The sequence below is a fragment of the Ciona intestinalis genome, chromosome 11 (genome assembly GCF_000224145.3).
Source record: "Ciona intestinalis chromosome 11, KH, whole genome shotgun sequence".
Taxonomy (NCBI): Eukaryota; Metazoa; Chordata; class Ascidiacea; order Phlebobranchia; family Cionidae; genus Ciona; species Ciona intestinalis.
The window spans coordinates 928,963-949,919 of NC_020176.2; the positions used below are offsets into that span (position 1 = coordinate 928,963).

Consider the following 20,957-nt stretch of genomic DNA (forward strand, 5'->3'; position numbering starts at 1 on the left):
GAGCCTAGTATAACTACATTATAATATGCTGAAGTATTATAGCCATACATCTTGGTGTAAGTATTTGGACATATTCAATTCTATACCTTATTCCTATTATTTTAAGTTTAATGAAATATAAGCAATATTATTTCCAGGTTAATCTTGCCGAACGTAAACGAAGAATCGAAAACGTCATTTCACAAATGAGGACGAAGCGAAAAACTGCGGAGGTTGGATATATGGTCTTAATTATCTATAAATTTATACAATTGGATTACAGTTTGGTCTATAACTTCAAATTACCGCACAAATACAAGCTTATCGCCTACAGTAGTAGAAGAAAAAGATTGCACTCTGAATTTTACCACTTTGCGGGATTGATCGTATCTTGAAACTACTATACAGTCGCAATCTTTAATAGGTGTTTTTAAGACGTGGAAATCACTCTCTAAAACTCGTAAACAAACAATCGGACTACGCTAGCCACGCTTAGCTTTGCAATAGACGTTCATTAAAACTTTTCGAGTGAAGAGTCGAACAAGACGAGTGCTGTAGCTTGTCGCAATGAAGTACTCTCGTAACTGGACCACACTATATTTATATACACAAGATAACTCGATTTTTTCGTATACGAAAGTTTTTACATTAGCCTACCTGTAGAGTTGTAGACCAAGCTAAGTAAACAAATCAGGTAATATAGTTTTATAATTCTTTGAATATTCATTGTCTTCCACCAAATAGGATAAGAAAATGGAATAAAAAGGTGTCCCATCTTCCCCCACACTACCAGCATACAAAAGTTAAATTGTCCAGTTAAAAATATATATAATACTGTTCGCCTAATACCCTTTAAACACCTCCCGTATGTAACAAAATAGGTGTGAGGCACTGTCGAACAATTAAAGGTTATAGAAAGCACGCTATACGTCACATTTTCAATACGATAGCTGTATTATAGTGAAAACAACTTGAAGCAGTCATTCGTAAGCCCCGATCCACTTGATCATCGTTAAATACGTCGTGAGTGTTAAACCCCCGATCCTCTAGAACAACTTCAACGTTACTAAATCGTGAGCAAAGTTACACAGCTTGCAGATTTGCGACAAGTTGCTTGAGTACCCAAGTTCGGAGCACAGTAGTGTACAAGGGAAAACAAGATATATAAAAGGGGCCGTTTAATATAAACAGAAATCAAATTACACGTGTTTAAAATATAAAGACTAACATATAATAAGGTGGGATTGGATGGGACACTTTTTTATTCTATTTTCTGGACCATATTTGGTGGTAAACAAAGAACATTCAAAAAGTATAAAACCGTTTATCCACAACTCACTCCCTCGGGCGATTGTTAATTGTTTAAAACACGGTCAGGATTGAGGACATATAATGTACTAAAGTTGTTCCATCTTCCCGCACAGTACTATATAAGTTTTAACTAAAGTAAATTGAAACTAACTGAAGATACGCATAGTAATTTAATGGCACTTTCATTTCTCGTGTTTTTCAAAATAATATTCCCAGACAAGTAGCGAAGAGCTGAAGCAAAGAATTCATGTTCAGTTCGAACAGCTGATCCAACGGGTGAAGAAGAAAGAAGATGACGTCATGGGCGAGCTTGCGAAGATCAAGCAGAGAAGAATAAACATTATATACGGAGTACAGAACCAGCAGGAAACGGCTTGGGGTCAGATTGATGCTGTTCTTAAAACTCAAGAAGACGTCAAGATGTTACAAGTATGTGCTCACTTGGAATATAATGTGTTTACATAGAGTGTTTATACGTGTTGAAACGTGAATGCATATGGCTTGTAATATATGCCAAAAAAGATGGGATAAAACGTCAGAATTACAGTCGTTCGTTCAATTAGTAAATATATATCTGAAGCTAATAACGTTGTGTTTGGTAACCATGACATTACAGAAATATTTCTTACCAATACGTTTTTGTTTTGCAGGAATACAACGGATTGTCGCTCGTGTGAGTAAATTTGACCTATATGTATAATATACATATGATAGTATATATCATGCATTCTGTATAAATCCTATATTTGACATTTGTGATAATTAAAAATGCGCAATAAGAGCTTCATGGAGATACAATGTATTAGCTCTTAACTTAAATAACCGTGTTTGCTATATATAGAGATTATAAAGACCCGACCACGTCACCGCGTGAAAATGGGGGGAAATTTCTTCTACACGGGGAAACCCCTCGTCCGACGTTGGACCTTAACTCTGTGCAAGACGAGATCGAGAAAGTGAGATTATCCGGGGTTAATATCGACACTACGGGTGATACAACTGCTGTCGTAATTAAGGAGGGGATTACCCCACGGTGAGAACAATGTGTTGAGTTTTAGCATAGTACTCTGTTTTAGAGCAATATGGTTTTAGGCTTCGTTTATTACTAAATCTTTGTAACTCTATGGTTTGTTATTTCAAGCGGTATACCAGCTTTTAATATACAATATTGTTAGGAGAAGATGGGGCACCTTTAGCGCATAATATCTAATCATCTTGATCGTGTTTTAAACAATGAGCAATGATCCATGTGGATCATGAGGATACGGTCTTATAATTCTACAAATGTTCTTTGTTTACTACCGAATTGTAAGAGGAAATAGAACAAAAACCGCCTCGCAGGGCCCCACTTCTTGGATAATATAACAGCCCTGGTAAAACCATGGTTAGGTTTAATCAACTTTAATTTGATGTAACATCGTTAACTTCACGCAGTGGGAACCGCAATCGATTCTCGTTCAAACTGGACGCATTCACCGCTCACTCGGCTCTGCGCGTCTCCTCCAACTACACATCGGTTGAATATGTCGGTTCCGAACGAAACGGTGTGACTGTAAGAAACAGTCAACCTTTTAACTCTGTTTCTAACAGGTAAGATAAATGTGTATGATTTGTATATTTAGCGACACATTAATAAGTATGGGTTGCTTCATTGGTGACCAACTGAGATAAGTAGTGGGATTCTAAAACGTTTTTATGCATAACTCAAACGAAGTAATTGTCTTCTACGCTGTATATAAAAAAAGTGTGGAGGATATGGTGAATGACGTTAACACATATCCCATGTTTTCTAGTTATGGTTTTAACCATAAACAAAGATATCCAAGTGTATGATTCTGTAAATATCCTTTGTTCACAACCGAATAAGGCGAAAACAAAACACCGACCATCTTACCCCACCCTACTGTATAGCAATTATCGCACGTCAAAATGTTAGTCCTAACACGAATCATATATAGTGGGGTGGGGAAAGATGGGTCGCCTTTAGCACAAAATATATAAATATCCTGGTCGTGTTTTAAACAAACAACAATGGTCTATGAAAGTTCAAGGACAAGGTTTTATAATTCTTTAAATGTTCTTTGTTTACTACCAAAATGTACGAGAAAATAGAATGAAATTGTGTCCCATCTTCCCCCATCCTACTATATGTTTCACTATTCCCAGCAACCCTTATCAATCCAAACCACCCGGCTACCACAGTCTACCTAATGGTGTGGCAGCTGGTAGATTAAAACGAGCTCAATTCGCAACGGTGATCGGTGATTCTTCCATAACTCAGGTAACACAACCGGTAAAGTACAACAGTCTTAAAGTAGTTGCATTAGTAAGTCGAAATTGATGATTTTCTGAAGTCTGCCCTTACATGTCCCCACCTATATAATAAATATAGTAGACGGCAAGCATCTTACGTTTTTCTTCAGACCTGAGACTTCACTGCCTGTGTAATACAGAGCTCCGTGCTACAATATCACTTTTCCGTGCGATAGCTTACTTGTATAGACTGTTTACAATTACCCTTATCAAATTGTACAGATTTCGTGATTTAGTTCAAACATGTTTTTCTTTCAGGGAAAACAGTATTGGGAAGTATCCGTTAACCGAAGCATGGAGTACAGGTTGGGAGTTGCTTACAAACATATGCAGGGGACGAAAACTTTGGCTGACGAACACAATTCATGGGCTTTGTGTCTAACTTACCCTGACAGGTATTTTGTAAGAGTAAATAAATCTATATCGTCCTGTATAGCGCCATGGTTTCAAATTTCTGATATGTGGTCAAAATATTTACAAAATAGCAATCGAGTACTCAACATATGCTGTAAAATACATTTTTTAAAAATAGCTATGTTGTCTAATAAAAACTCTTAGCACTACAAGTATATACTGCGCAATGATATCACACAGTTTGGCGAACAGTGACCGTAAAAGAATACGTGTATATATATTTCGTTTCAATCGACTTTCACTTTGCCCATATAAATAGTCACAATTGATACCATGCCTTTGTCTCAGGTTTTCAGCAACACATAAACACCATAAGGAATATATATTTGTACCAACACACGTAGCAGCACGAGCAACCAAAGTCGTCAGAATCGGTATTTTCCTCGATTACGAACGAGGGGTTTTATCATTCTACAACGCCAGTACGGCGTCAGAGAAACGACACATATACACCTTTAGAACGTTTTTTAACCGACCGGTATGGCCCCTGTTGTCTCTCAGGCAAGGAAAACTGCAAATATTAACTGGGTTGGCGGTTCCACGAAACTTGGTTTGGAAGACAAGATAATATTTACAATTTTTCAAATTAGTTTCAATTTGTACACAGACGTAATACATGTGCAGCACTGCCGCATTGTGAAGAGAAAAATAATAAATATTAAGGTTAAAATAAAAAACGAAAAATTTTAAAAGTACAGAAGAACATGCCAAAATGTGTTTTCTATTTTTTGATTTGCTTTTACTTCATCTTACCAGTCCCACACCAAACTGGTAAGAAATTTACTGACTTTGTTTTTTGCATTCAAATAAACCATAATAAAGAAGATGTCGTTCCGTTTCTTTCGGTTTCAAGCGTATTATTTTAACTCTCATCCCCAAATAGTATCATCTTTCGTATCGAAGAGACAAAATTCGACGGTATTTTCACACTCATTCAAGTCACTGTCATCCTCTCTGTCCTGTTATTGAACTGATTATATGCTTTCTACCAAATACAGGGTACGAAAATATATTTTTAGCTTAATGAATTTCGTGGACCTCAGCACCGCTAAGCTACAACTATGCTAAATACTTTTGGTCTTATATTTTTACAGTTAAAGTTTATATGACGGTAATATTAAAAAAAGCATTGAACTCGTCAAATTTAAAAAATAACTTTTCGATAAAACCTGTTTGAGACGCACTTCTACAAACCGCCAGTATAAAATGACCCCAGCACTTTATACGAAAGATTGAGAACGACTATATATCAAATAAATGAGCTATATGCCATATCTTACCCTATTTCTCACACTCTTCTTGGAATGCAATGATTCATCCTGTTTATTATTAACGTTGGCTACCTCGGGAACTTGTTGGAAACGTTCTTGGCTAACTGCTGTGTTGCTAACTTCATATTTGCCCTTTATTACGACACTTTCTTTTCTAACAGCTAAAATTTGTTGGGTGTTACTGTTTCTTATTCTATGTGGGTGGGGACCTAAACTCCAGCCCTGGGACTCGTAAGTAAAGAACTGGCTCATTACCCTGTCACCCAAAGTAAATAGATATAAAACAGATAGCTGATATCTATGTTCTTTGCTGTCACCCAGGGTGCTACTACCCATTATTTGAGTCACTGGGTTACAAATTATGTCCGCGAAGTGTCTCGCCCAAAAGTGCACGACTTTAAAGCGTTTTAAAACTACTAATAATAATGGTTTAGTATTTTACAAATTCTTTTTATAGAAACGTCTATTTTACACGTAACTAATACTAAAGTTAAGCAAAATAAAAACTATACATACGAGTAATTAGGTTCGGTACGACCGAAGCTGGTGTTCGACCTGGAGTTAACAGTTCATGAGTTCTGGAACAGATAGGGGTAAGACGGTTACGTAGCAATGTCGTTGAAACTGGTGTACGAGGCACATTTTGATCAAGAAGATGTTCTGTTGCAAAAATAGTGCAGTTTTTGAATTTAAATACAACTAAGTTATACTTTAATACTCGCAATCACCCACAAAGTAACATACATGGTAAATCGCATAAACTGGCAAGAGGTGCTGTATATGAACACGTGTTATATCGACTGTTGTGTTTCGGCACGCGAGGATAAAGTTACATTTATTCATTCTACCCAATTTTTTCAATACACAATAATTAGACACGCTTGAACCTGTATGATCGCTAAGAGCTGGTGTGTTCCAGTAAGGCGAGGAATTGTGTCTTGTAAACACTGAATTCCCTCGAAGCAGTGGCGTTCGGGGAACGTTTTGAGACGGTGAATCTGTAGCGCTTGCTCTCATTACCTTTTACGTTGTTATTTCTGCTGTATTTATAATTAATAACTTATTTATTAAACATAAAAATTTCATCACAAAAAAATTCAAAAACTAATTCCAGGGTCACAAACCTGCTGAATATAACATCATAATAATGACCGATTACGTAATCGACCGCCATTTTATGTTGAGACACAGACATCATATTTTCCCGGGACATGAAATATTTTTTACTTATTTTTAGTCTATAATACAGCCACGTGTAAAACGTGTATATAATGCAAATGAATAGGCCTATTGCCTTTTAGTATCGATAGATAATTAACTCGAAACGAGAGCGAAAAGCATATAGAGTACATAAAAATCAATTCGTCTGATATTTTATTTAGTTTGTAATTGTAATTGCTTTAATTTTTGCGACTGTGTTTGCGCAAAAAACAGATTGAATGGTGGATTAAATACGTGCCGTGGGCTTGAATTTGAATTAGCTTACAATGTTTACATTTTTACACCGCACTTCAAGAGCAGCTTAAATAAAGCGACCTTTAAAGGAGTCTGTGTTCGAAGCCTTTTAAAACTTCTATTGTTGCTCATTGTTCGCCAGGACAGTGTTACCTTTACCACCCAGCAGCCCCATACTCACTGTATTGATATATTGACTACAAGCACAACGGTCAACACTGTCAAGAATTGAAAAGAATCCACTTACATTATTGTGCGCGTGGCAGCCAAAACAAAAGGGTCGAACTATTCATGTATAGTGGGTTACTTGATATGCTGTCAATGATAACAGACAGGGAAGGAATGAAGAGATGTTTCTGCACGAGTATGGATTTTCGTGTTACTTATATTGATGTAAATATGGATGATATTAAAAAAGGATTTTGCAAAAACATCGTTGTTACAACAGCGCAATGGTCTAGTGAAAATTAGTGCCGATAGCGAAACGTAGTTTAAGAGGACTTGTTTTAACGTATAGGTTGTCAAATACTTTGCAGTTTTTTACGTTTAAGAGGAATATAACATTTTCTATTTGTATGTATAAAACTGAACTCGGTAACCATTGTTTTTTTTACAAAAAACGCAGAAATAGCAATCTACGGCATGGCAGCCGCGTGTTTTGGTTCGTTTGGTGACTACAAGTACATTAAACCACAGCCTGTTACGTCAGCTGAAACGGTCTGGGTGTCAAGGCCATACGATCCATTAGACTCGCGAGATTCGGCTCCAGTACCGCGACATAAAACATTGGATTCTCCGAGACCTGTACACGACCTTCCAAAAGAATGGGTGAGGAATATATATGTCTGTGGAAATAAACTCTAAACGGTTTTGAATAACTGCCTATTAATAGTAAATTTTTGGATAATTAAACTTTTTATGTATGGCTTACAAATAGACAACATATAACTAACCAATAACCTCTAGTAGACGGACGGACTAATCCCTGTTCCCCGCACTGGACAATGTTTATAGTAGGGTGGGGGAAGATGGGACACTTTTCTTTTTATTTTCTCGTCCCATTTTGTAGTTAACAAAGAATCCTAATACTGTATTCTCACGACTTTCATTCACCGTTTCTAATTGTTTAAAATACGATCTGGATATTTGAATATTATGTGCTATAAAGGTGATCTTCTCCCATCCTACTATATATGTAATTACGAGTTTTTTTTATACTGATTATAATTTGTTTTACTAACAGTTGCCCCTCCGAGAACGTTCACTACGTGAAACTTCAAGGAGGTCGGAAGAGAAGCATATTTACCCCTCACTCCGCACCACTAGGTGTGAAGATTGGTCAACTTTGAGGGAAATGCTTCCATCTCGCGGACGTCCGATGAGGATCGAACATCCAAAGTGGGGTACGGGTTTAGGGGGATCACCTGTAATGACGGTTGAACAAGATAAGAGAAACCCGATTATCACGAGCGCAATGTCAAGGTAAAGTTGCATATATCAGTACCTAAAAGGTTAGATGGGCGTATAGCGAACAAAAAAACTTTCGACCTGATTCACTCAATCAAATTAATCAATGTAAGTTACTTTATCCTCGCGTGGTCGGTAAACGACAGTCGTTATAACACGGGTTTAACACCTCGTGCCAGCTTACGAGTTACCATGTATATGTTACTTTGTGGGTGATTATTTTTTTGGGGTGTTTTTATCTATGGCTGATAATTTGGACAACCCATTAGTGACCACTAGGTTGGAGCAATTGCCGTTAAGTGTCTTGCCCAAGGGTACATACGCCCACAATGGTAGCAGCGAGCGCGCTAACCACTATGCCACGGCGCCGGTAAAAACTCACATATTTAATCGCCCACAAATTAAAACACAAGTGGTAACTCGTAAGCGTCACGAGGTGTATGAAACAGATCATCCGTGAAATAGCTACTGACGTTGTACAGCCACGCGAGGACATATGAATCACAAATTATTTATTCAAACAGAAGTTCTTCGATAACGTAATGTAAAATTGCTTATCTGACAAAACGGTGTCCTTGCGTACGGGTTGAATGCGCTTTTTCGAACGAATTAAAATTTATCAAGACATTAACAGTAGTTGCCACACTCTACATAATCGGATTTTATAGTTCCAACTTTCACGTCAAAGTAATTATATAACCTTATCACCCGCAATACAAAGCGCGACTCGCATGTCAAATCTTTTATATAATATGGTGGGGGAAGATAAGACACCTTTCATCCTATATTTTTGTCCGATTAGGTAGTAAACAATAAACATTCAAAAAAATATAAAACCGCATCCTCACGACCCTCATAAACCGTTGTTAATTGTTTAAAACGATATTTGGATATTATGTGCTAAAAGGTGTCCTGTCTTCCTCCACCCCACTGTATACATGGAACTGTTAAACACAACAGATCACTGTTCATCAATTACGTTAAACCAAGTTTTGTATTGCAGATTTGTGGACGAAATGCATCTCACACACCGGCAGTTCAAGATGTATTGAAAGCACTTAATAGTTTATAATAACGTTTTGTTTTGTATTTAACCTGTTTGAAGAAATACAGCAGTTGCGATGATAATTAAAGTATTCAGAAATTCGTTTCTTTAAATATATAAGATAAATTAAAGATACATAAAGCTATTGATAAAAGCTGTAGAAGAAATTTTCAATAGTTAAAACAAAGAAAAGAATTACCTTAACGCTGACGCATAACTACGGTGTTATTTAGTGCCTAAATAATTACAATAAACTGGGAAAGTTACAGTGAACATTGCTGTCATGTTTGGGGAAGTAAGTATTCAGTACAAAAAAAATGAAAACGTTTACATTTGTTTTAAATTGGTCAATCAAACTAATGTATGGTTGGTTGGTGTTTAACATCCACAATAAACAAGTTACTGAACAGTTATTTCTTTAAGCTGTGATCAACTACGATAGGTGATTAATACTCATTACAAAGAAGTTTATCGATAACCATTGGATATATTATTTCATTCATATATAAGGTGTGGTTCCGAACATCCATGTTATAACCCACCGAGGTATTAAAACAATTCCTACAGTTGATATGGCTGGTTAACACAGTAAAAATGCAACTATAAGTTATATAGTAGAGTGGGAAAGATGGGACAACTTTAGCACAAGGAATAAGGATACAGTTTTATAATTCTTTAAACGTTCTTTGTTTACTAGCAAATGGGACGAAAAAATATATAGGGTGTCCCATCTTCTTCCACCTTACTGTGTTATCTTTGTGAGAAAAACAAGGCAAATTTTGTTGCATAGAGGTTTAAAATTTTGATTTAAAATATTAGTTGCACAAAAAATGGCCAACTAAAACAAAATTAATAAATATATGAACATTACCCTTTTAAAAAATCGACAAATTGGTCTTTGGTAATTATTAGTATACTTTTGATAAAACAAAAGTTTCCAGTATAACATTTTGACATTTACAATTCTTAAACAGGTAAGATCTTTAGATTAGAACGGGGAAGTCTATTTGAAAGGAAATAAAGAAACAATACTTCAAAATAATAAATTACCCCAATATTGTTAACCAATAAAGATTATGTTATCAAACTATGATAGAAAAAAAGTTTACTCAACAACTCAAGTTTACTTAGTTTAATTTGGCTTCTACATCCTGTACTATCTGTTGGAAGACGGAATCTTGTAATCTGACTTTATCATACACTTTCAACATACCATCTTCACTCAAACTATGATACTTTTCCCCAGTAAACACATGACCAGCCAACTCACAAGCTCCCATTGCCATTTTTATATCTGCTTTTATATCATGCAACTTTTTTCTTGCCCACAGAAAAACACGAATAACAGGAAAAGTAACTTCTGAAGCAGCTTCTAAAGTTGTGGAATCTGGAATTAGGAAAAAAGTGAATACAAGGAAGTAACTGATTTATATTTATCCTTGCGTGACCAGCCAACAACAATCTTTGTTCTTTTGGTGTGTTCGTTTTAAACGCCCATAATGGTAGCAGCATTGAGCCCCAAACCCATAACCTTTGGGTTATAGGCAGGCAATTTTACCACTGCCGTGACAAATGTAAAAGGGCTTTAAAGAAAAAATCTTCCCACCTTTACTTTTGATAATCACCACGTTATGTGCAATATCTTTTTCTACAAAGTAATCAGTGATCTTGGTGAGGTCATAAGCAGTCAATGTGATGTCATCAGCAGAGGAAATCTAATAAAAATTGATATGAACAAATATGAGAAATAAGCTGATGATATATTTAAAAACACTTTTTTTGTATAAGTTAAAAAAAAACTTAATTTAAAGTGTAGAACAGTGGTTCTTATAATTTTTGGTCTGTACAAATACTTCTTTAATAGCTTTAGCCATGTGGTGTAAAGCACATCTGTAACACATATCAAATGCTATTGATAATTGATAGCATTTGTAAAATTTAAAGTCAGAATTAATTTCACACATGAAAGTCAACATAATATACCTTGGCAGGTTGGCAGTCAAATCTTTTCCTAACAATCATAGAACTTAGGAGAACATATGGAAAAACATTAACTCACTGTAAACATGAATGCAGGAACAGGTAACTCTTTGCATAAAACACAGTTTTTGGAAATTTTTAAAGTTTTGGTAAAAGTTTGTTGAAGCATTGGTAATGTAACGTGCTGTTTTTCATCTGAAACAACATTTAAAAAAAGTAAAACAAATATATATGTGACTACAAACGGTAAACACACATGCAATGCCTATGGCACTAGGTGTAACATGGTACAACCAGTAAAAAATGGGTTACCCTGCTTTACCCATGGCTCCCTGAGTTCATAAGCAATACAGGTGAATTAAGATTATTAAACAAAAAGATGAAGCACTGATAGTGCAATGATCAGCCTATTGCGCAGTTGTCCCGCATACCAAAAATTTATTTGCAGCACACATACACTTTGTACCTTTTCAACTTGCGGGTGCCCTGACTTTTCAAGTACGCTAATGACCATAACTCACCATTAATTTTAGGCATATAGTAACAATGTAGATGCAAATGATTGACAGATGCTTGACCACACATACTGTTAAACACAGTCACCAAAGTTTTATTTCGACTTAACGCCTGGAGTTCTAATGCCAACTTTATTCCATCCACCGCCATGATTTGTGGTCTGAAAAAAAGAATTGTTTTGATATATTAGAAATCAAGATGGATAGTTTGACTCTAAGGGGTACTTGGTATCACGTAGGTGGTTTTATTAAACACTATCTTACATACAGACTAACTAGTGGAAAAGAGGTGTATGAAATAAATTAATAAAACACCTGTGATTTTATAAAGACTGCCATTGCCCCATCTTGCAAGGATAATTAACGTTTATTCATTCATTCTTTTAACATAAACATCACAAAAATATGTATTGTATATTATCTTAATTTTTTATTCATAATTCATACCTACAGTTGTTGTTTTAAAGATAAAAATAGAAAGCAAATAGTAATTAACATCTAACCTGCATGAGTTTGGATCAGGCACAATAAGGGAATGACATTTGGCAAAAGGACTTACATTAACAACACACGAGCCAACAAGGGTGCGAGAATGTCCATCTTTTTTATAAATCTACAAGTAATAAATGGTGTATATTAGTTAAAGTGTAGCTTGTTATACATAAAATGATATCCACTACTGCAAAAAACTATTCAAAGCTTGAGCTATATCATAATGCAATTTTTTTGAGAACCCCATATTAAAAGTATTGGTGCAATATAAAAGTTTGCATAATGCAAAAAAGGTATATAAAGTTAAAGATGAAAGTTACTGCATACATACTCAACTATTCAAGTGAAATAAAACATCTTACATTGAAAAGAAGTTCATTTTGTTTGATTTTGGTAAAGTTGAATTGATCTGGATTGAAAGGCAAAGAAACGTTATTGAAAACCTGAGGTTTTCTTCTGTTTGACGTTCTCTGTGTATTTAGTTGTGCAACTATACCTAGTGGACCCGGCACTCTGCGACATTCTATCTGGCAGAACAATAATATATTAATATTATACTACCACAAAATGTTATGCTCAGAAAAAACAGTCGCCAAAACCTAAAAAAATAAAAAAAACGCCACGTAAATTGAAAAAAAAGATCTTAAAAATACACGCAAAGTACTTTTTTTATGAAGTGGAACAGAAGATATCATGATTTAAAACAGTCATATATATGGCATATAAAAAAAACAAATGTAAAAAGAGTAAAACACTCTCTGCTGCATGATGATATACAGCAGTGTGGGGTTATGAAATTGGAGTAAAAAAAAATGCGTATTGTATATACCTATTATGTGCTGGTTGTCTGATACAATTTTAATCGCCCCTATTAAACATTAAGAAAAACGTAGAAAGTACTAATTATTTTGTATTTATAACAACGAACTATAGGTGCAAGAAACCAGCACATATATAATTACTGTACCTTTAATTCGTAGTTGCTAACCGCATTTGATTGCGCAATTTCCCAAGTTTTAACCAGAAGGTCGTCGAAATTAAGCGTAACTCCATTGGTAATATCTGATGTAGACACTCCGAATGCATGGTTCAAATCGTACTGATCATAAACAAACGTTCTGTCGTCCATGCCCGCCCCTTTCTCCATGCTTGTTCGTGGCTCAGGGTATTGGACCAGACCAATCTCTTGCTATATAAGCGTTGCTTCGCCGGTGGTGTCTCACGTCATGTGAATAAAGTGCACTTTGACTGTAGCGAGCGTAGCCAATCATTTATGTAGTTTTTTAGTGGGCCGTGTTTTGATATGTATGCCACCTTTTGTGTAGAAGACAGTTACTTTGCAGGTAAAAAACACACATGGTTGGTGTCAATCGTCAAAGTTTTTAAACCTATGCAGTTGCGGGTTAAAAACTATTGAGATTTCGAAATATGTCTGCTTGCTTTTCCCATTGTGATTTCTAAGCGCTTACGAAGCTTGAAAACCCCTTTTCAGTATTAAAATCATGACATGGTGCGTGACTCTTATTATTTAAGACTCTAAATAAACATATTTGCATTGAATTTTGCTCTGAATTAAAAATGTTTTAACTTCTATACTTTTACATGGGTTAGCAAACACATATATGTACCCTGTGCTATATGCATGCACGATGCAATAAACCAAAATTCTATTATGTATATATTAATGGTTTTTAAATTTGTATTTTCCAATATTTAAGAATGAAAATTTAACAAAGATTGTTTGTTCAATACAAAAAACTTTATATGCATGTAACTGATAATAAGTATTAGGCCTTCACTGATGCATATACTATGAAATACCTGAACAAGTATGTCATATTCACTGGCATAGACTGTTAATGATTAGCAATATAGGAGTAACTTAATTGTAAAAACTACTAAAAATTGTAAAAAAGTAAAGCAGTTATAACTGCTAAATTCGGAAGAAGTTAGTAAAGGGTCTAAAAATGGTGTTTTGTTCGGGCAGGAGGATGGAATGTGATAATGAAAAGAAGAGTTTTCAATAGGTAATAATGCAAAACATTCGGATTTAAAAAAGGCTAGAAATGCAATATAAATAAAAAAATTATTCAGAACATAAAACTGCCAGTGATTGAAATATTAATTCAACATTAATCTAAGACACTTTGGTTAATAGTTAATACTAATAGGTGATAATGCAGTATAATACATACACAGTAGTTCCCAAACTATGGTACACATTTCAAGTGGTACTGGATTACAAAAAAATACCTTTAAATGAACGTCAATGTTTACGTGTTATTATAAATTGTTACTTGCAAGAGCTTAAAATACTGTCCAGATTTAGAAATTTAATAATTAAATCAGTGAATGGATGCACATGCCTGTTGGACGTGTTTAGGTTTATGGAACATAAAATAATAACAATTTTTGAGACAAAGCATAAACTATGGTATTTCAACTGTTGTGCAAGACAACTGTTAGAAATGAAGTTTAAACAACTAGAAATAGTTTGGAAACCACTGAAGCGTTAAAAGGAATTATAAAATCTACATTATTAAAAGGCACTAAAAATAAAATGGAAATAAAACTAAAATCTACTGATATAATAAAAACAAAACATTCTGGCTAAAAAGTGCTTTAAACATAAAGGTTGGCCCATGGCCTTTAAAAACTAAATATTCCTTGCAATAGTTAGAAGGGTTAACAATTCTTTAAAAAAGTAATTGCCATAACAGTATAACGATGCTAAAATATGAATATAGATAATTAGGGAGTGTCCTCAACATAGGATGGATTATCTACTGTATTGTGAACAGGTGTTTTCTCCTTGACTGACTGATCTGTAGCTGTGGCTGTTGTCATATTAACATCTTCAGTCTCTGTGGGTGTACCAAGCACTGGTTTGTATGTAAGATAGGCAGCTGAGTAGAATATGAGACCGACAATCTAAACAAGGTAGGATTTAGTTATTAAATAAGCATAACACATTAAATAAACATAACATGTTAGGTTAAATTATTGTTTAATAAATGTAAAAACTGAATGTACACCACTGTTTCAATAAATAAAGACAGTTTGTTAACAATGAAAGATCACAAGGTAATGTATAAAATTAGGGTATTAGGTCAACAGGTTATGTCTGGCTTAAATCCCAAGTCCCATGAGATGTCTCACTGTAAGATCTAACCCATAGCCGTATATAACATTCGGTTTATAGGACCATTCTGGCAAAAACCCTTAGACATGCTTGTCATGAGCCCTCTACCATATAAAAAAGGACAAGTTAGTTAAAATCCACCTTTAGAACAATCACCAATATGACCAGATTCCTTGATATGAGAGAGTTTGTGTAAACACTGCATGATCCCCGTACACCACATGAAGTTCCCCACACACTGCATGCTTTGTCGAGGACAAAACCAAATAGAATCGGGCCAGGGATCGTGCCCAGTGCTCGTAGGAACAACCACTGATGGGGAAATACATAATTATGTTTGGAGAAAAAATGAAGGATATCTGAGCTGTGTATATTAATGGTAAAAGGAAAGTTTAAAATAAGCAATTCAGAAATCAGTTCAGAATTAAATCAAATCTTTGTAATCGTATTACATCCATTTTTCGGATGTATAGTAAAAAAATTACTTTCTCCCCATTTTTTATCGTTTAACATCTGCCATTGAATACTCATGCAAAGAAAGATATGATACTACTTTGACTAGGACAATAAACTCTCCCTTTTACTTCTGCTACCAAGCATATTGTAAATAAATTCTTAACGGCTTATCTGGTATAAAAAAACGTAGTGTATATCCGAAGTTTTGTCCACTATTGTTATCCCCTAATAAAATCTTGCAGGTTGGCAGACGAAACGTCGGACATACACTACGATTTTTATACTAGTTCATACCAGATGAGCCGTTAAAAGATTATTATTATACTCTCCCACCTGAATACCAACAGCAAATGATCTTTGAGTGAAAGGAACAATCCTAATGGTTGCTTGCAATGCAGGAATCGCAATAGAGAAGGTAAGGTAAAGAGCCAGGAAGAGAATGATCAAAAACAAGACAACTCCTCCAGAAGGACACGCTTCACCAGGGCAGTAACCAAGTATTGTGTGTTGTGATGTTGTGTTGCCATTGATACAAGAGCAGTTGGAGAACTGGATAAATAGGATTGTTATGTAAAGAGACACATTATAACAAGGATAAAATGTGGTGGAATTTCGGTTTGCAGGTCAAGCTTCTTTGAAAATTTCGATTACTTTATGTGTAAATGACGAACAAAAAGTTATTGAATATTAATTAAAAGCACATATCAGTTTAGCCATAGCCCTCACAAACAAAAAGATGACTATGGTATAACTTGGCATATAAGTTAGATACAAGTTATGTTACATAGAGTTCCTACTACAAGGCACAACAGGGCAAGGTTTACTCAAGAAATTACAGCAAAATAATTAGGGTTATGAACCTCACCGTTTGGTTGGAGAGTGTGTCCATGCAACCTGCATAGCATGGGTTATAGAAAGTAATACCATTTGAACCACACACAGGGTTAAACGAATCAGGGTTGCACCCACACTCCGTGTTACATGGGGCAATTATTCCATTGATTGATTGCGTGCTTGGGTACAGAGCATTGGAACCAGCAAATAAAGGATTCGGACACGATTGCAGCAAAATAAGAAGCGCAAGCATGGAAAAAAATGAGACAGCTATGCAGAATTTGAACATCCCTGCCACAGTGAGTCTCACTTTCATCACGATGATGCCACCAGTGAATTGACCTCCTGCTCCCCCGATGATCGCGATTAACCCTGAGGAGTTACCATGATGATAAATCAAAAGAGAAAGTTGAGCATAAGGAGGTGTAATGTTAGGGAGCTCTGGAGTGACATGTCTTCCCAATTTTTAAAACATGGGTGAAATCCTGTGTATTACAGTTTTAAAGAATGTTTTAGGTAAAGTATAAAGTCAATTTAATTTACCTCTTTGATTGCAGTGTTAAAGATCTAATTAATAAAACAACAAAGAGAAGGAAATCAACAGCAAAACACTATTGTTAAACAAGCTAGGGGTGAAAACTACTTAAGTAAAAATGTCAAATAAATTAAATACCAATATAAACAGCAGCTGTGGAAGCAGACAACTTAAACAATGACTCAACAACTTTTGGACCAAATGTTGAAAGTCCGGCAGTTAACGCTCCTTCCGTTGCCCCCGCCAACGAGATGAATAAGAACGAGGGATTGCGCAACATAACGAGAAGGCACTTCGGAAAATCCTTTATTCTAAAATTAGATTGATTTAACGTAACAAATTTTCTTACTAGTTATTAACAATGCTAGAAAAAGTTTCTAAAACTTTTTGCACCAAAAATTTAAAAACAAGACATGCACTGACTGATGCATAACATAACTCACTTTTTCCCAAATTCACAGTTTTCTTGCACCTCGCAAGCCACTTTATCCTGATGCATCTCATTCTCTCTGTTCTTTCTTACTTCTTCTGTTCCTGGTAGTTGCCATGGGAACAGGAGGATGGGGATTCCTACCAGGATAGTAAGAATGCCGAATAAAAGAAAAGGAAGCCACCATGCTCCGATGAACTGAGGACTCGTTTCTGGGATGTTCACACTGCAGAATGAAGTAAATTTGAGCAATGGTTGTTAAACAAAGTATTGCACAGACTACCATTTTGGATTTTCAGATAAATATGTGGCAGAAACTGGTACCAAAAGTACATCTAAGCTTCCATTTGGAAATTACTTGAATAAAACATATTTATCGCCGCGTAGCAGAGCTGTTATAACAAGGGTGTTTATTTCATACACCTCCTGTCAACTTGAAATTTCTCTCTTTAATCTTATGCAGATTCATGCATTTGGAGGTATAAGGGACTACCATTGATAACAAAATGCGACAATCAGGATGTATAGTATTATGTGACTTGACAATTAAAAAAATTAATAAAAAGGTGCCAGAATACCTGATTTTACTGTTAAAACCAGAACTACCTGTTAAAAAAAATCTGAAAAAACTACTTACAAAAGAACCCATAGCATAAAGTAACAAAACATACAAACCACATACGTTGTTCCAATTATGGTGTAAATACTCAGTATGTTGCCAGCTACTAGAAAGCCAACTCCTGGACCAAATATAGAGAGTGCATAGTAAATACCTGTAAACAATACGTACCGTTTTAGTGGTTTTAATATATTATACTATAATAAGTTGTTATTATTATTTGAAAAAATAGTATGATATTATGGAATTCAAAACCTTTCTGTAACTTGAACAGCATATCTCTGTATCTTATAATACCAAGTGTTGGCCATAAGTTTTAAATATTAGTGATATCTTTTTACAGAAACATCGTTGTCAAAGCATGAGATGTCACCGTGACTTACTGACGTCATAAGTGAAAAGTGCCTTGCAACAAACCAATACCAGCATGATCTAGATGCCAATAGAGCTTTGTGCTTATACAACAAAATGTGTATTAACAAAACAGTTTGGCACCATAACTCAGTGGATGGGTGCTTGTATCATAACTAAAGATTGGGTTTAATGCCTGATACTAATACACAGCGCATGCATCCTTGGGCAAGATATTAAACAGACATTACTTTTAACCCAGTTGTCATTAATGGTTTGTAATTGTAACAGTCGGGGTGTTAGGGTAAGCTCGGTTCCCATTGCTAACCACCAAACTGTAGGACCTCACCCACGCAAAACAGAATAAGATAAGCAAAAATAATTTACGAAACAAAACGGTTTGTGTTGAGTTTCATGACAGGAAGCTTGTCATTATGACATCATCATTAAACACGATGAAATCATCTCCTAATGCAAAAATGTGTTTTGTTTTCATTTATTTAATTAATAATAATAATTAATGGTTACCCATGAAAAAGTATATTTTGGGAATTTGATCGATAGTAGTAATTGATGTGGCAATTAAGTCTGGTTATTACCATTACTTGTCAAAACTATTTAATTATTACTAGAAAATTAACTTTTTCTCGATATGGGGTATTCACAGACAGTTTCATAAACTTTTAAGTTAATATTTTATACTCTTTGCACATACAGCATTATCTACCATTTAGAATATAATGTTAATAGGATGCAGATTACTCAGATTAGTCATAACACAAACAGATAAATTTACATTTGAAGTGCAATGTTGTTTCAATCTAAATCAAACATTCACATTATGGCTGACTACTGAACTGTTCAATATTACTTGGATGACTTCCTGCATGCGGTTTCACCAAATATGCGGGACAAGATAGTGAAAGGATATCTCATCTATCTAGTAACAGGCAGTGATATAACACAACATATAACCCACCATGATACAATGAAGATGACGCTTGTCTCACGTTTTCATCCAAATATGTGATACCAAGCGTATATAAAGGAGTGGCTCCAATGCCTGTCAACAACTGAGCTACATAGAATGCGTACCTACAGAATATGGACTAGTAAAATATTGACTTAATTTCAGATGAAACCAACCAAAACGAAGTTTAGAAAACTTAATAATTACTTATATTTTATCATTTCAGATGCCTAGATACAAGACACTTTAAACCTAGTTTGCAATAAATTGAATTGCTTTGTTATCAGAATTGGCTTATAGTTTTAGAGGTTCTGGTACTAGAAGTCAAGCCTAAATTGTTTTTATTGAACATTTTATTCTTATGTATTGGTGAATGATATTCAAGTAATGGTTGGGCGGTTACCATTAGACAAGCTACCTAGTGTAATGATAGCTTGTAGACAACATTTAATTTGCATAGTAATCACTATACATACAACTAGTGAAAATAAACTGAAAGCAAAAAGTATAAGTACCTGTAACTTCTTAATGTAGCATCTGCACACTGGGTGGTTGAACCATTAACACTCAGTGAGCATGTCTCATCTGCATTGGTGATTTCATGCGCAGGAGCAAGAAAATGTGGCAAACTAAACACTATTGAACCCACACCTAATGTTACAATACCCCAGCCAAGCCACAGTGGTTTGTGGCCTCTGCCACCAAAGTATGTGACAACAAGAAGTGACAGACATGACGCGATGTCGTAGCAACTTGCTATTAGTCCTGCTTCTGAACTTTGAAGGTGAAACCTAAGAATAGTGGGGGTTAAAATTGTAAATGCATTTTGTGGCACTTTGCAGAAACAGAGTACGGCAGTGGATCTGTAATTTAGGCATGTGTTGGTGTATGGCTTTAACACATGGTACCAGATGAAACTAACATGATGCTAGCCAAACACCAAAGTATATTTTACACAAAACAAGAGAAACCCGACATGCTACACTATGACTTACAAGATGTTTGCCGATTGTCAATAAAGTATATTTTTTACTAGACATGTTAATTAGAGTTCACCTGTTCTCTAAGGTAGTAATAGAAGCATTGATGAGACCATTGACAATAAACCCTTGTAAAAACGCAGCTAATGATAACACTACTAATGCGCCCTGAGGTGTTGCACAACACTGAAAGATTTGAAGCGGAATTCTGTTAAAATAATAAATGAATTAATGTTTTTGTAGTACAACTAATGCTACTAAGGGCTAACAACATATTTTTTAATTTTACTCCTTTATAAACAAAATTGTTTGTACTTAAACCAGATTGAGTTATAGGCCTCAGGCGCTATGGGTAAATTATAGCCATTGCCAAGGTTTTTACTTACAATATGCTTGAT

General features: G+C 35.1%; 5 protein-coding genes across 5 annotated transcripts in view; 2 read left to right on the forward strand and 3 right to left on the reverse strand.

Annotated features, from left to right (window-relative positions):
* LOC104266208 (E3 ubiquitin-protein ligase TRIM39-like) overlaps positions 1-4,841 on the forward strand; it is an 8,560-nt gene extending 3,719 nt beyond the window's left edge. The window contains exons 5-11 of the mRNA XM_026836847.1: positions 1,507-1,719; positions 1,941-1,963; positions 2,132-2,323; positions 2,725-2,880; positions 3,457-3,571; positions 3,862-3,998; positions 4,306-4,841. Of these exons, the coding sequence (XP_026692648.1) occupies positions 1,507-1,719; positions 1,941-1,963; positions 2,132-2,323; positions 2,725-2,880; positions 3,457-3,571; positions 3,862-3,998; positions 4,306-4,585 (1,116 nt within the window). The 3' untranslated portion in view covers positions 4,586-4,841. The remainder of the gene's footprint in view (positions 1-1,506; positions 1,720-1,940; positions 1,964-2,131; positions 2,324-2,724; positions 2,881-3,456; positions 3,572-3,861; positions 3,999-4,305) is intronic.
* LOC100180872 lies at positions 4,558-6,462 on the reverse strand. Its single transcript, XM_002131750.4, has 4 exons — positions 6,176-6,462; positions 5,805-5,948; positions 5,298-5,449; positions 4,558-4,976 (listed from the first exon to the last, which is right to left on the reverse strand). Exons 1-4 carry the CDS (start codon positions 6,303-6,305, stop codon positions 4,887-4,889), a joined length of 516 nt encoding a protein of 171 aa, XP_002131786.1. The 5' UTR covers positions 6,306-6,462; the 3' UTR covers positions 4,558-4,886.
* A 225-nt stretch (positions 6,463-6,687) lies between these two features.
* LOC100182412 lies at positions 6,688-9,338 on the forward strand. Its single transcript, XM_002131646.5, has 4 exons — positions 6,688-7,107; positions 7,369-7,571; positions 7,987-8,225; positions 9,214-9,338. The coding sequence occupies exons 1-4, from the start codon at positions 7,035-7,037 to the stop codon at positions 9,260-9,262; spliced, it is 564 nt and encodes a 187-aa protein (XP_002131682.2). The 5' UTR covers positions 6,688-7,034; the 3' UTR covers positions 9,263-9,338.
* LOC100180071 (GDP-D-glucose phosphorylase 1-like) lies at positions 9,201-13,813 on the reverse strand. Its single transcript, XM_002131766.5, has 7 exons — positions 13,210-13,813; positions 12,605-12,769; positions 12,254-12,363; positions 11,757-11,911; positions 11,315-11,430; positions 10,862-10,970; positions 9,201-10,642 (listed from the first exon to the last, which is right to left on the reverse strand). The coding sequence occupies exons 1-7, from the start codon at positions 13,387-13,389 to the stop codon at positions 10,383-10,385; spliced, it is 1,095 nt and encodes a 364-aa protein (XP_002131802.1). The 5' UTR covers positions 13,390-13,813; the 3' UTR covers positions 9,201-10,382.
* A 169-nt stretch (positions 13,814-13,982) lies between these two features.
* Positions 13,983-20,775, reverse strand: LOC104266209 (solute carrier organic anion transporter family member 4A1-like; the record flags this gene model as incomplete). The annotated part of the gene is made up of 10 exons (XM_009861875.3): positions 13,983-15,173; positions 15,526-15,696; positions 16,174-16,389; positions 16,706-17,046; positions 17,348-17,520; positions 17,653-17,865; positions 18,322-18,412; positions 19,589-19,704; positions 20,095-20,370; positions 20,636-20,775. Coding segments are annotated over 10 exons (1,917 nt in total), but the record flags the coding sequence as incomplete, so codon positions are not given.
* Positions 20,776-20,957: the final 182 nt, after the last annotated feature.

What these genes read in the sequence shown, in the direction of transcription:
- LOC100180872 (XM_002131750.4), bottom strand. Translation starts at nt 6,305, where the DNA reads ATGAGAGCAAGCGCTACAGATTCACCGTCTCAAAACGTTCCCCGAACG. An exon ending in AGCTCTTAGCGATCATACAG is followed by an intron (nt 5,949 to 6,175) that starts GTTCAAGCGTGT and finishes TTTTTGCAACAG; the next exon opens with AACATCTTCTTGATCAAAAT. An exon ending in CGTACCGAACCTAATTACTC is followed by an intron (nt 5,450 to 5,804) that starts GTATGTATAGTT and finishes AACAAATTTTAG; the next exon opens with CTGTTAGAAAAGAAAGTGTC.
- LOC100182412 (XM_002131646.5), top strand. Translation starts at nt 7,035, where the DNA reads ATGTATAGTGGGTTACTTGATATGCTGTCAATGATAACAGACAGGGAA. An exon ending in GAAGAGATGTTTCTGCACGA is followed by an intron (nt 7,108 to 7,368) that starts GTATGGATTTTC and finishes CAAAAAACGCAG; the next exon opens with AAATAGCAATCTACGGCATG. An exon ending in ATCACGAGCGCAATGTCAAG is followed by an intron (nt 8,226 to 9,213) that starts GTAAAGTTGCAT and finishes TTTGTATTGCAG; the next exon opens with ATTTGTGGACGAAATGCATC.
- LOC100180071 (XM_002131766.5), bottom strand. Translation starts at nt 13,389, where the DNA reads ATGGAGAAAGGGGCGGGCATGGACGACAGAACGTTTGTTTATGATCAG. An exon ending in AAAATGAACTTCTTTTCAAT is followed by an intron (nt 12,364 to 12,604) that starts GTAAGATGTTTT and finishes TATTACTTGTAG; the next exon opens with ATTTATAAAAAAGATGGACA. An exon ending in TTCCTGCATTCATGTTTACA is followed by an intron (nt 10,971 to 11,314) that starts GTGAGTTAATGT and finishes AATTTTTATTAG; the next exon opens with ATTTCCTCTGCTGATGACAT.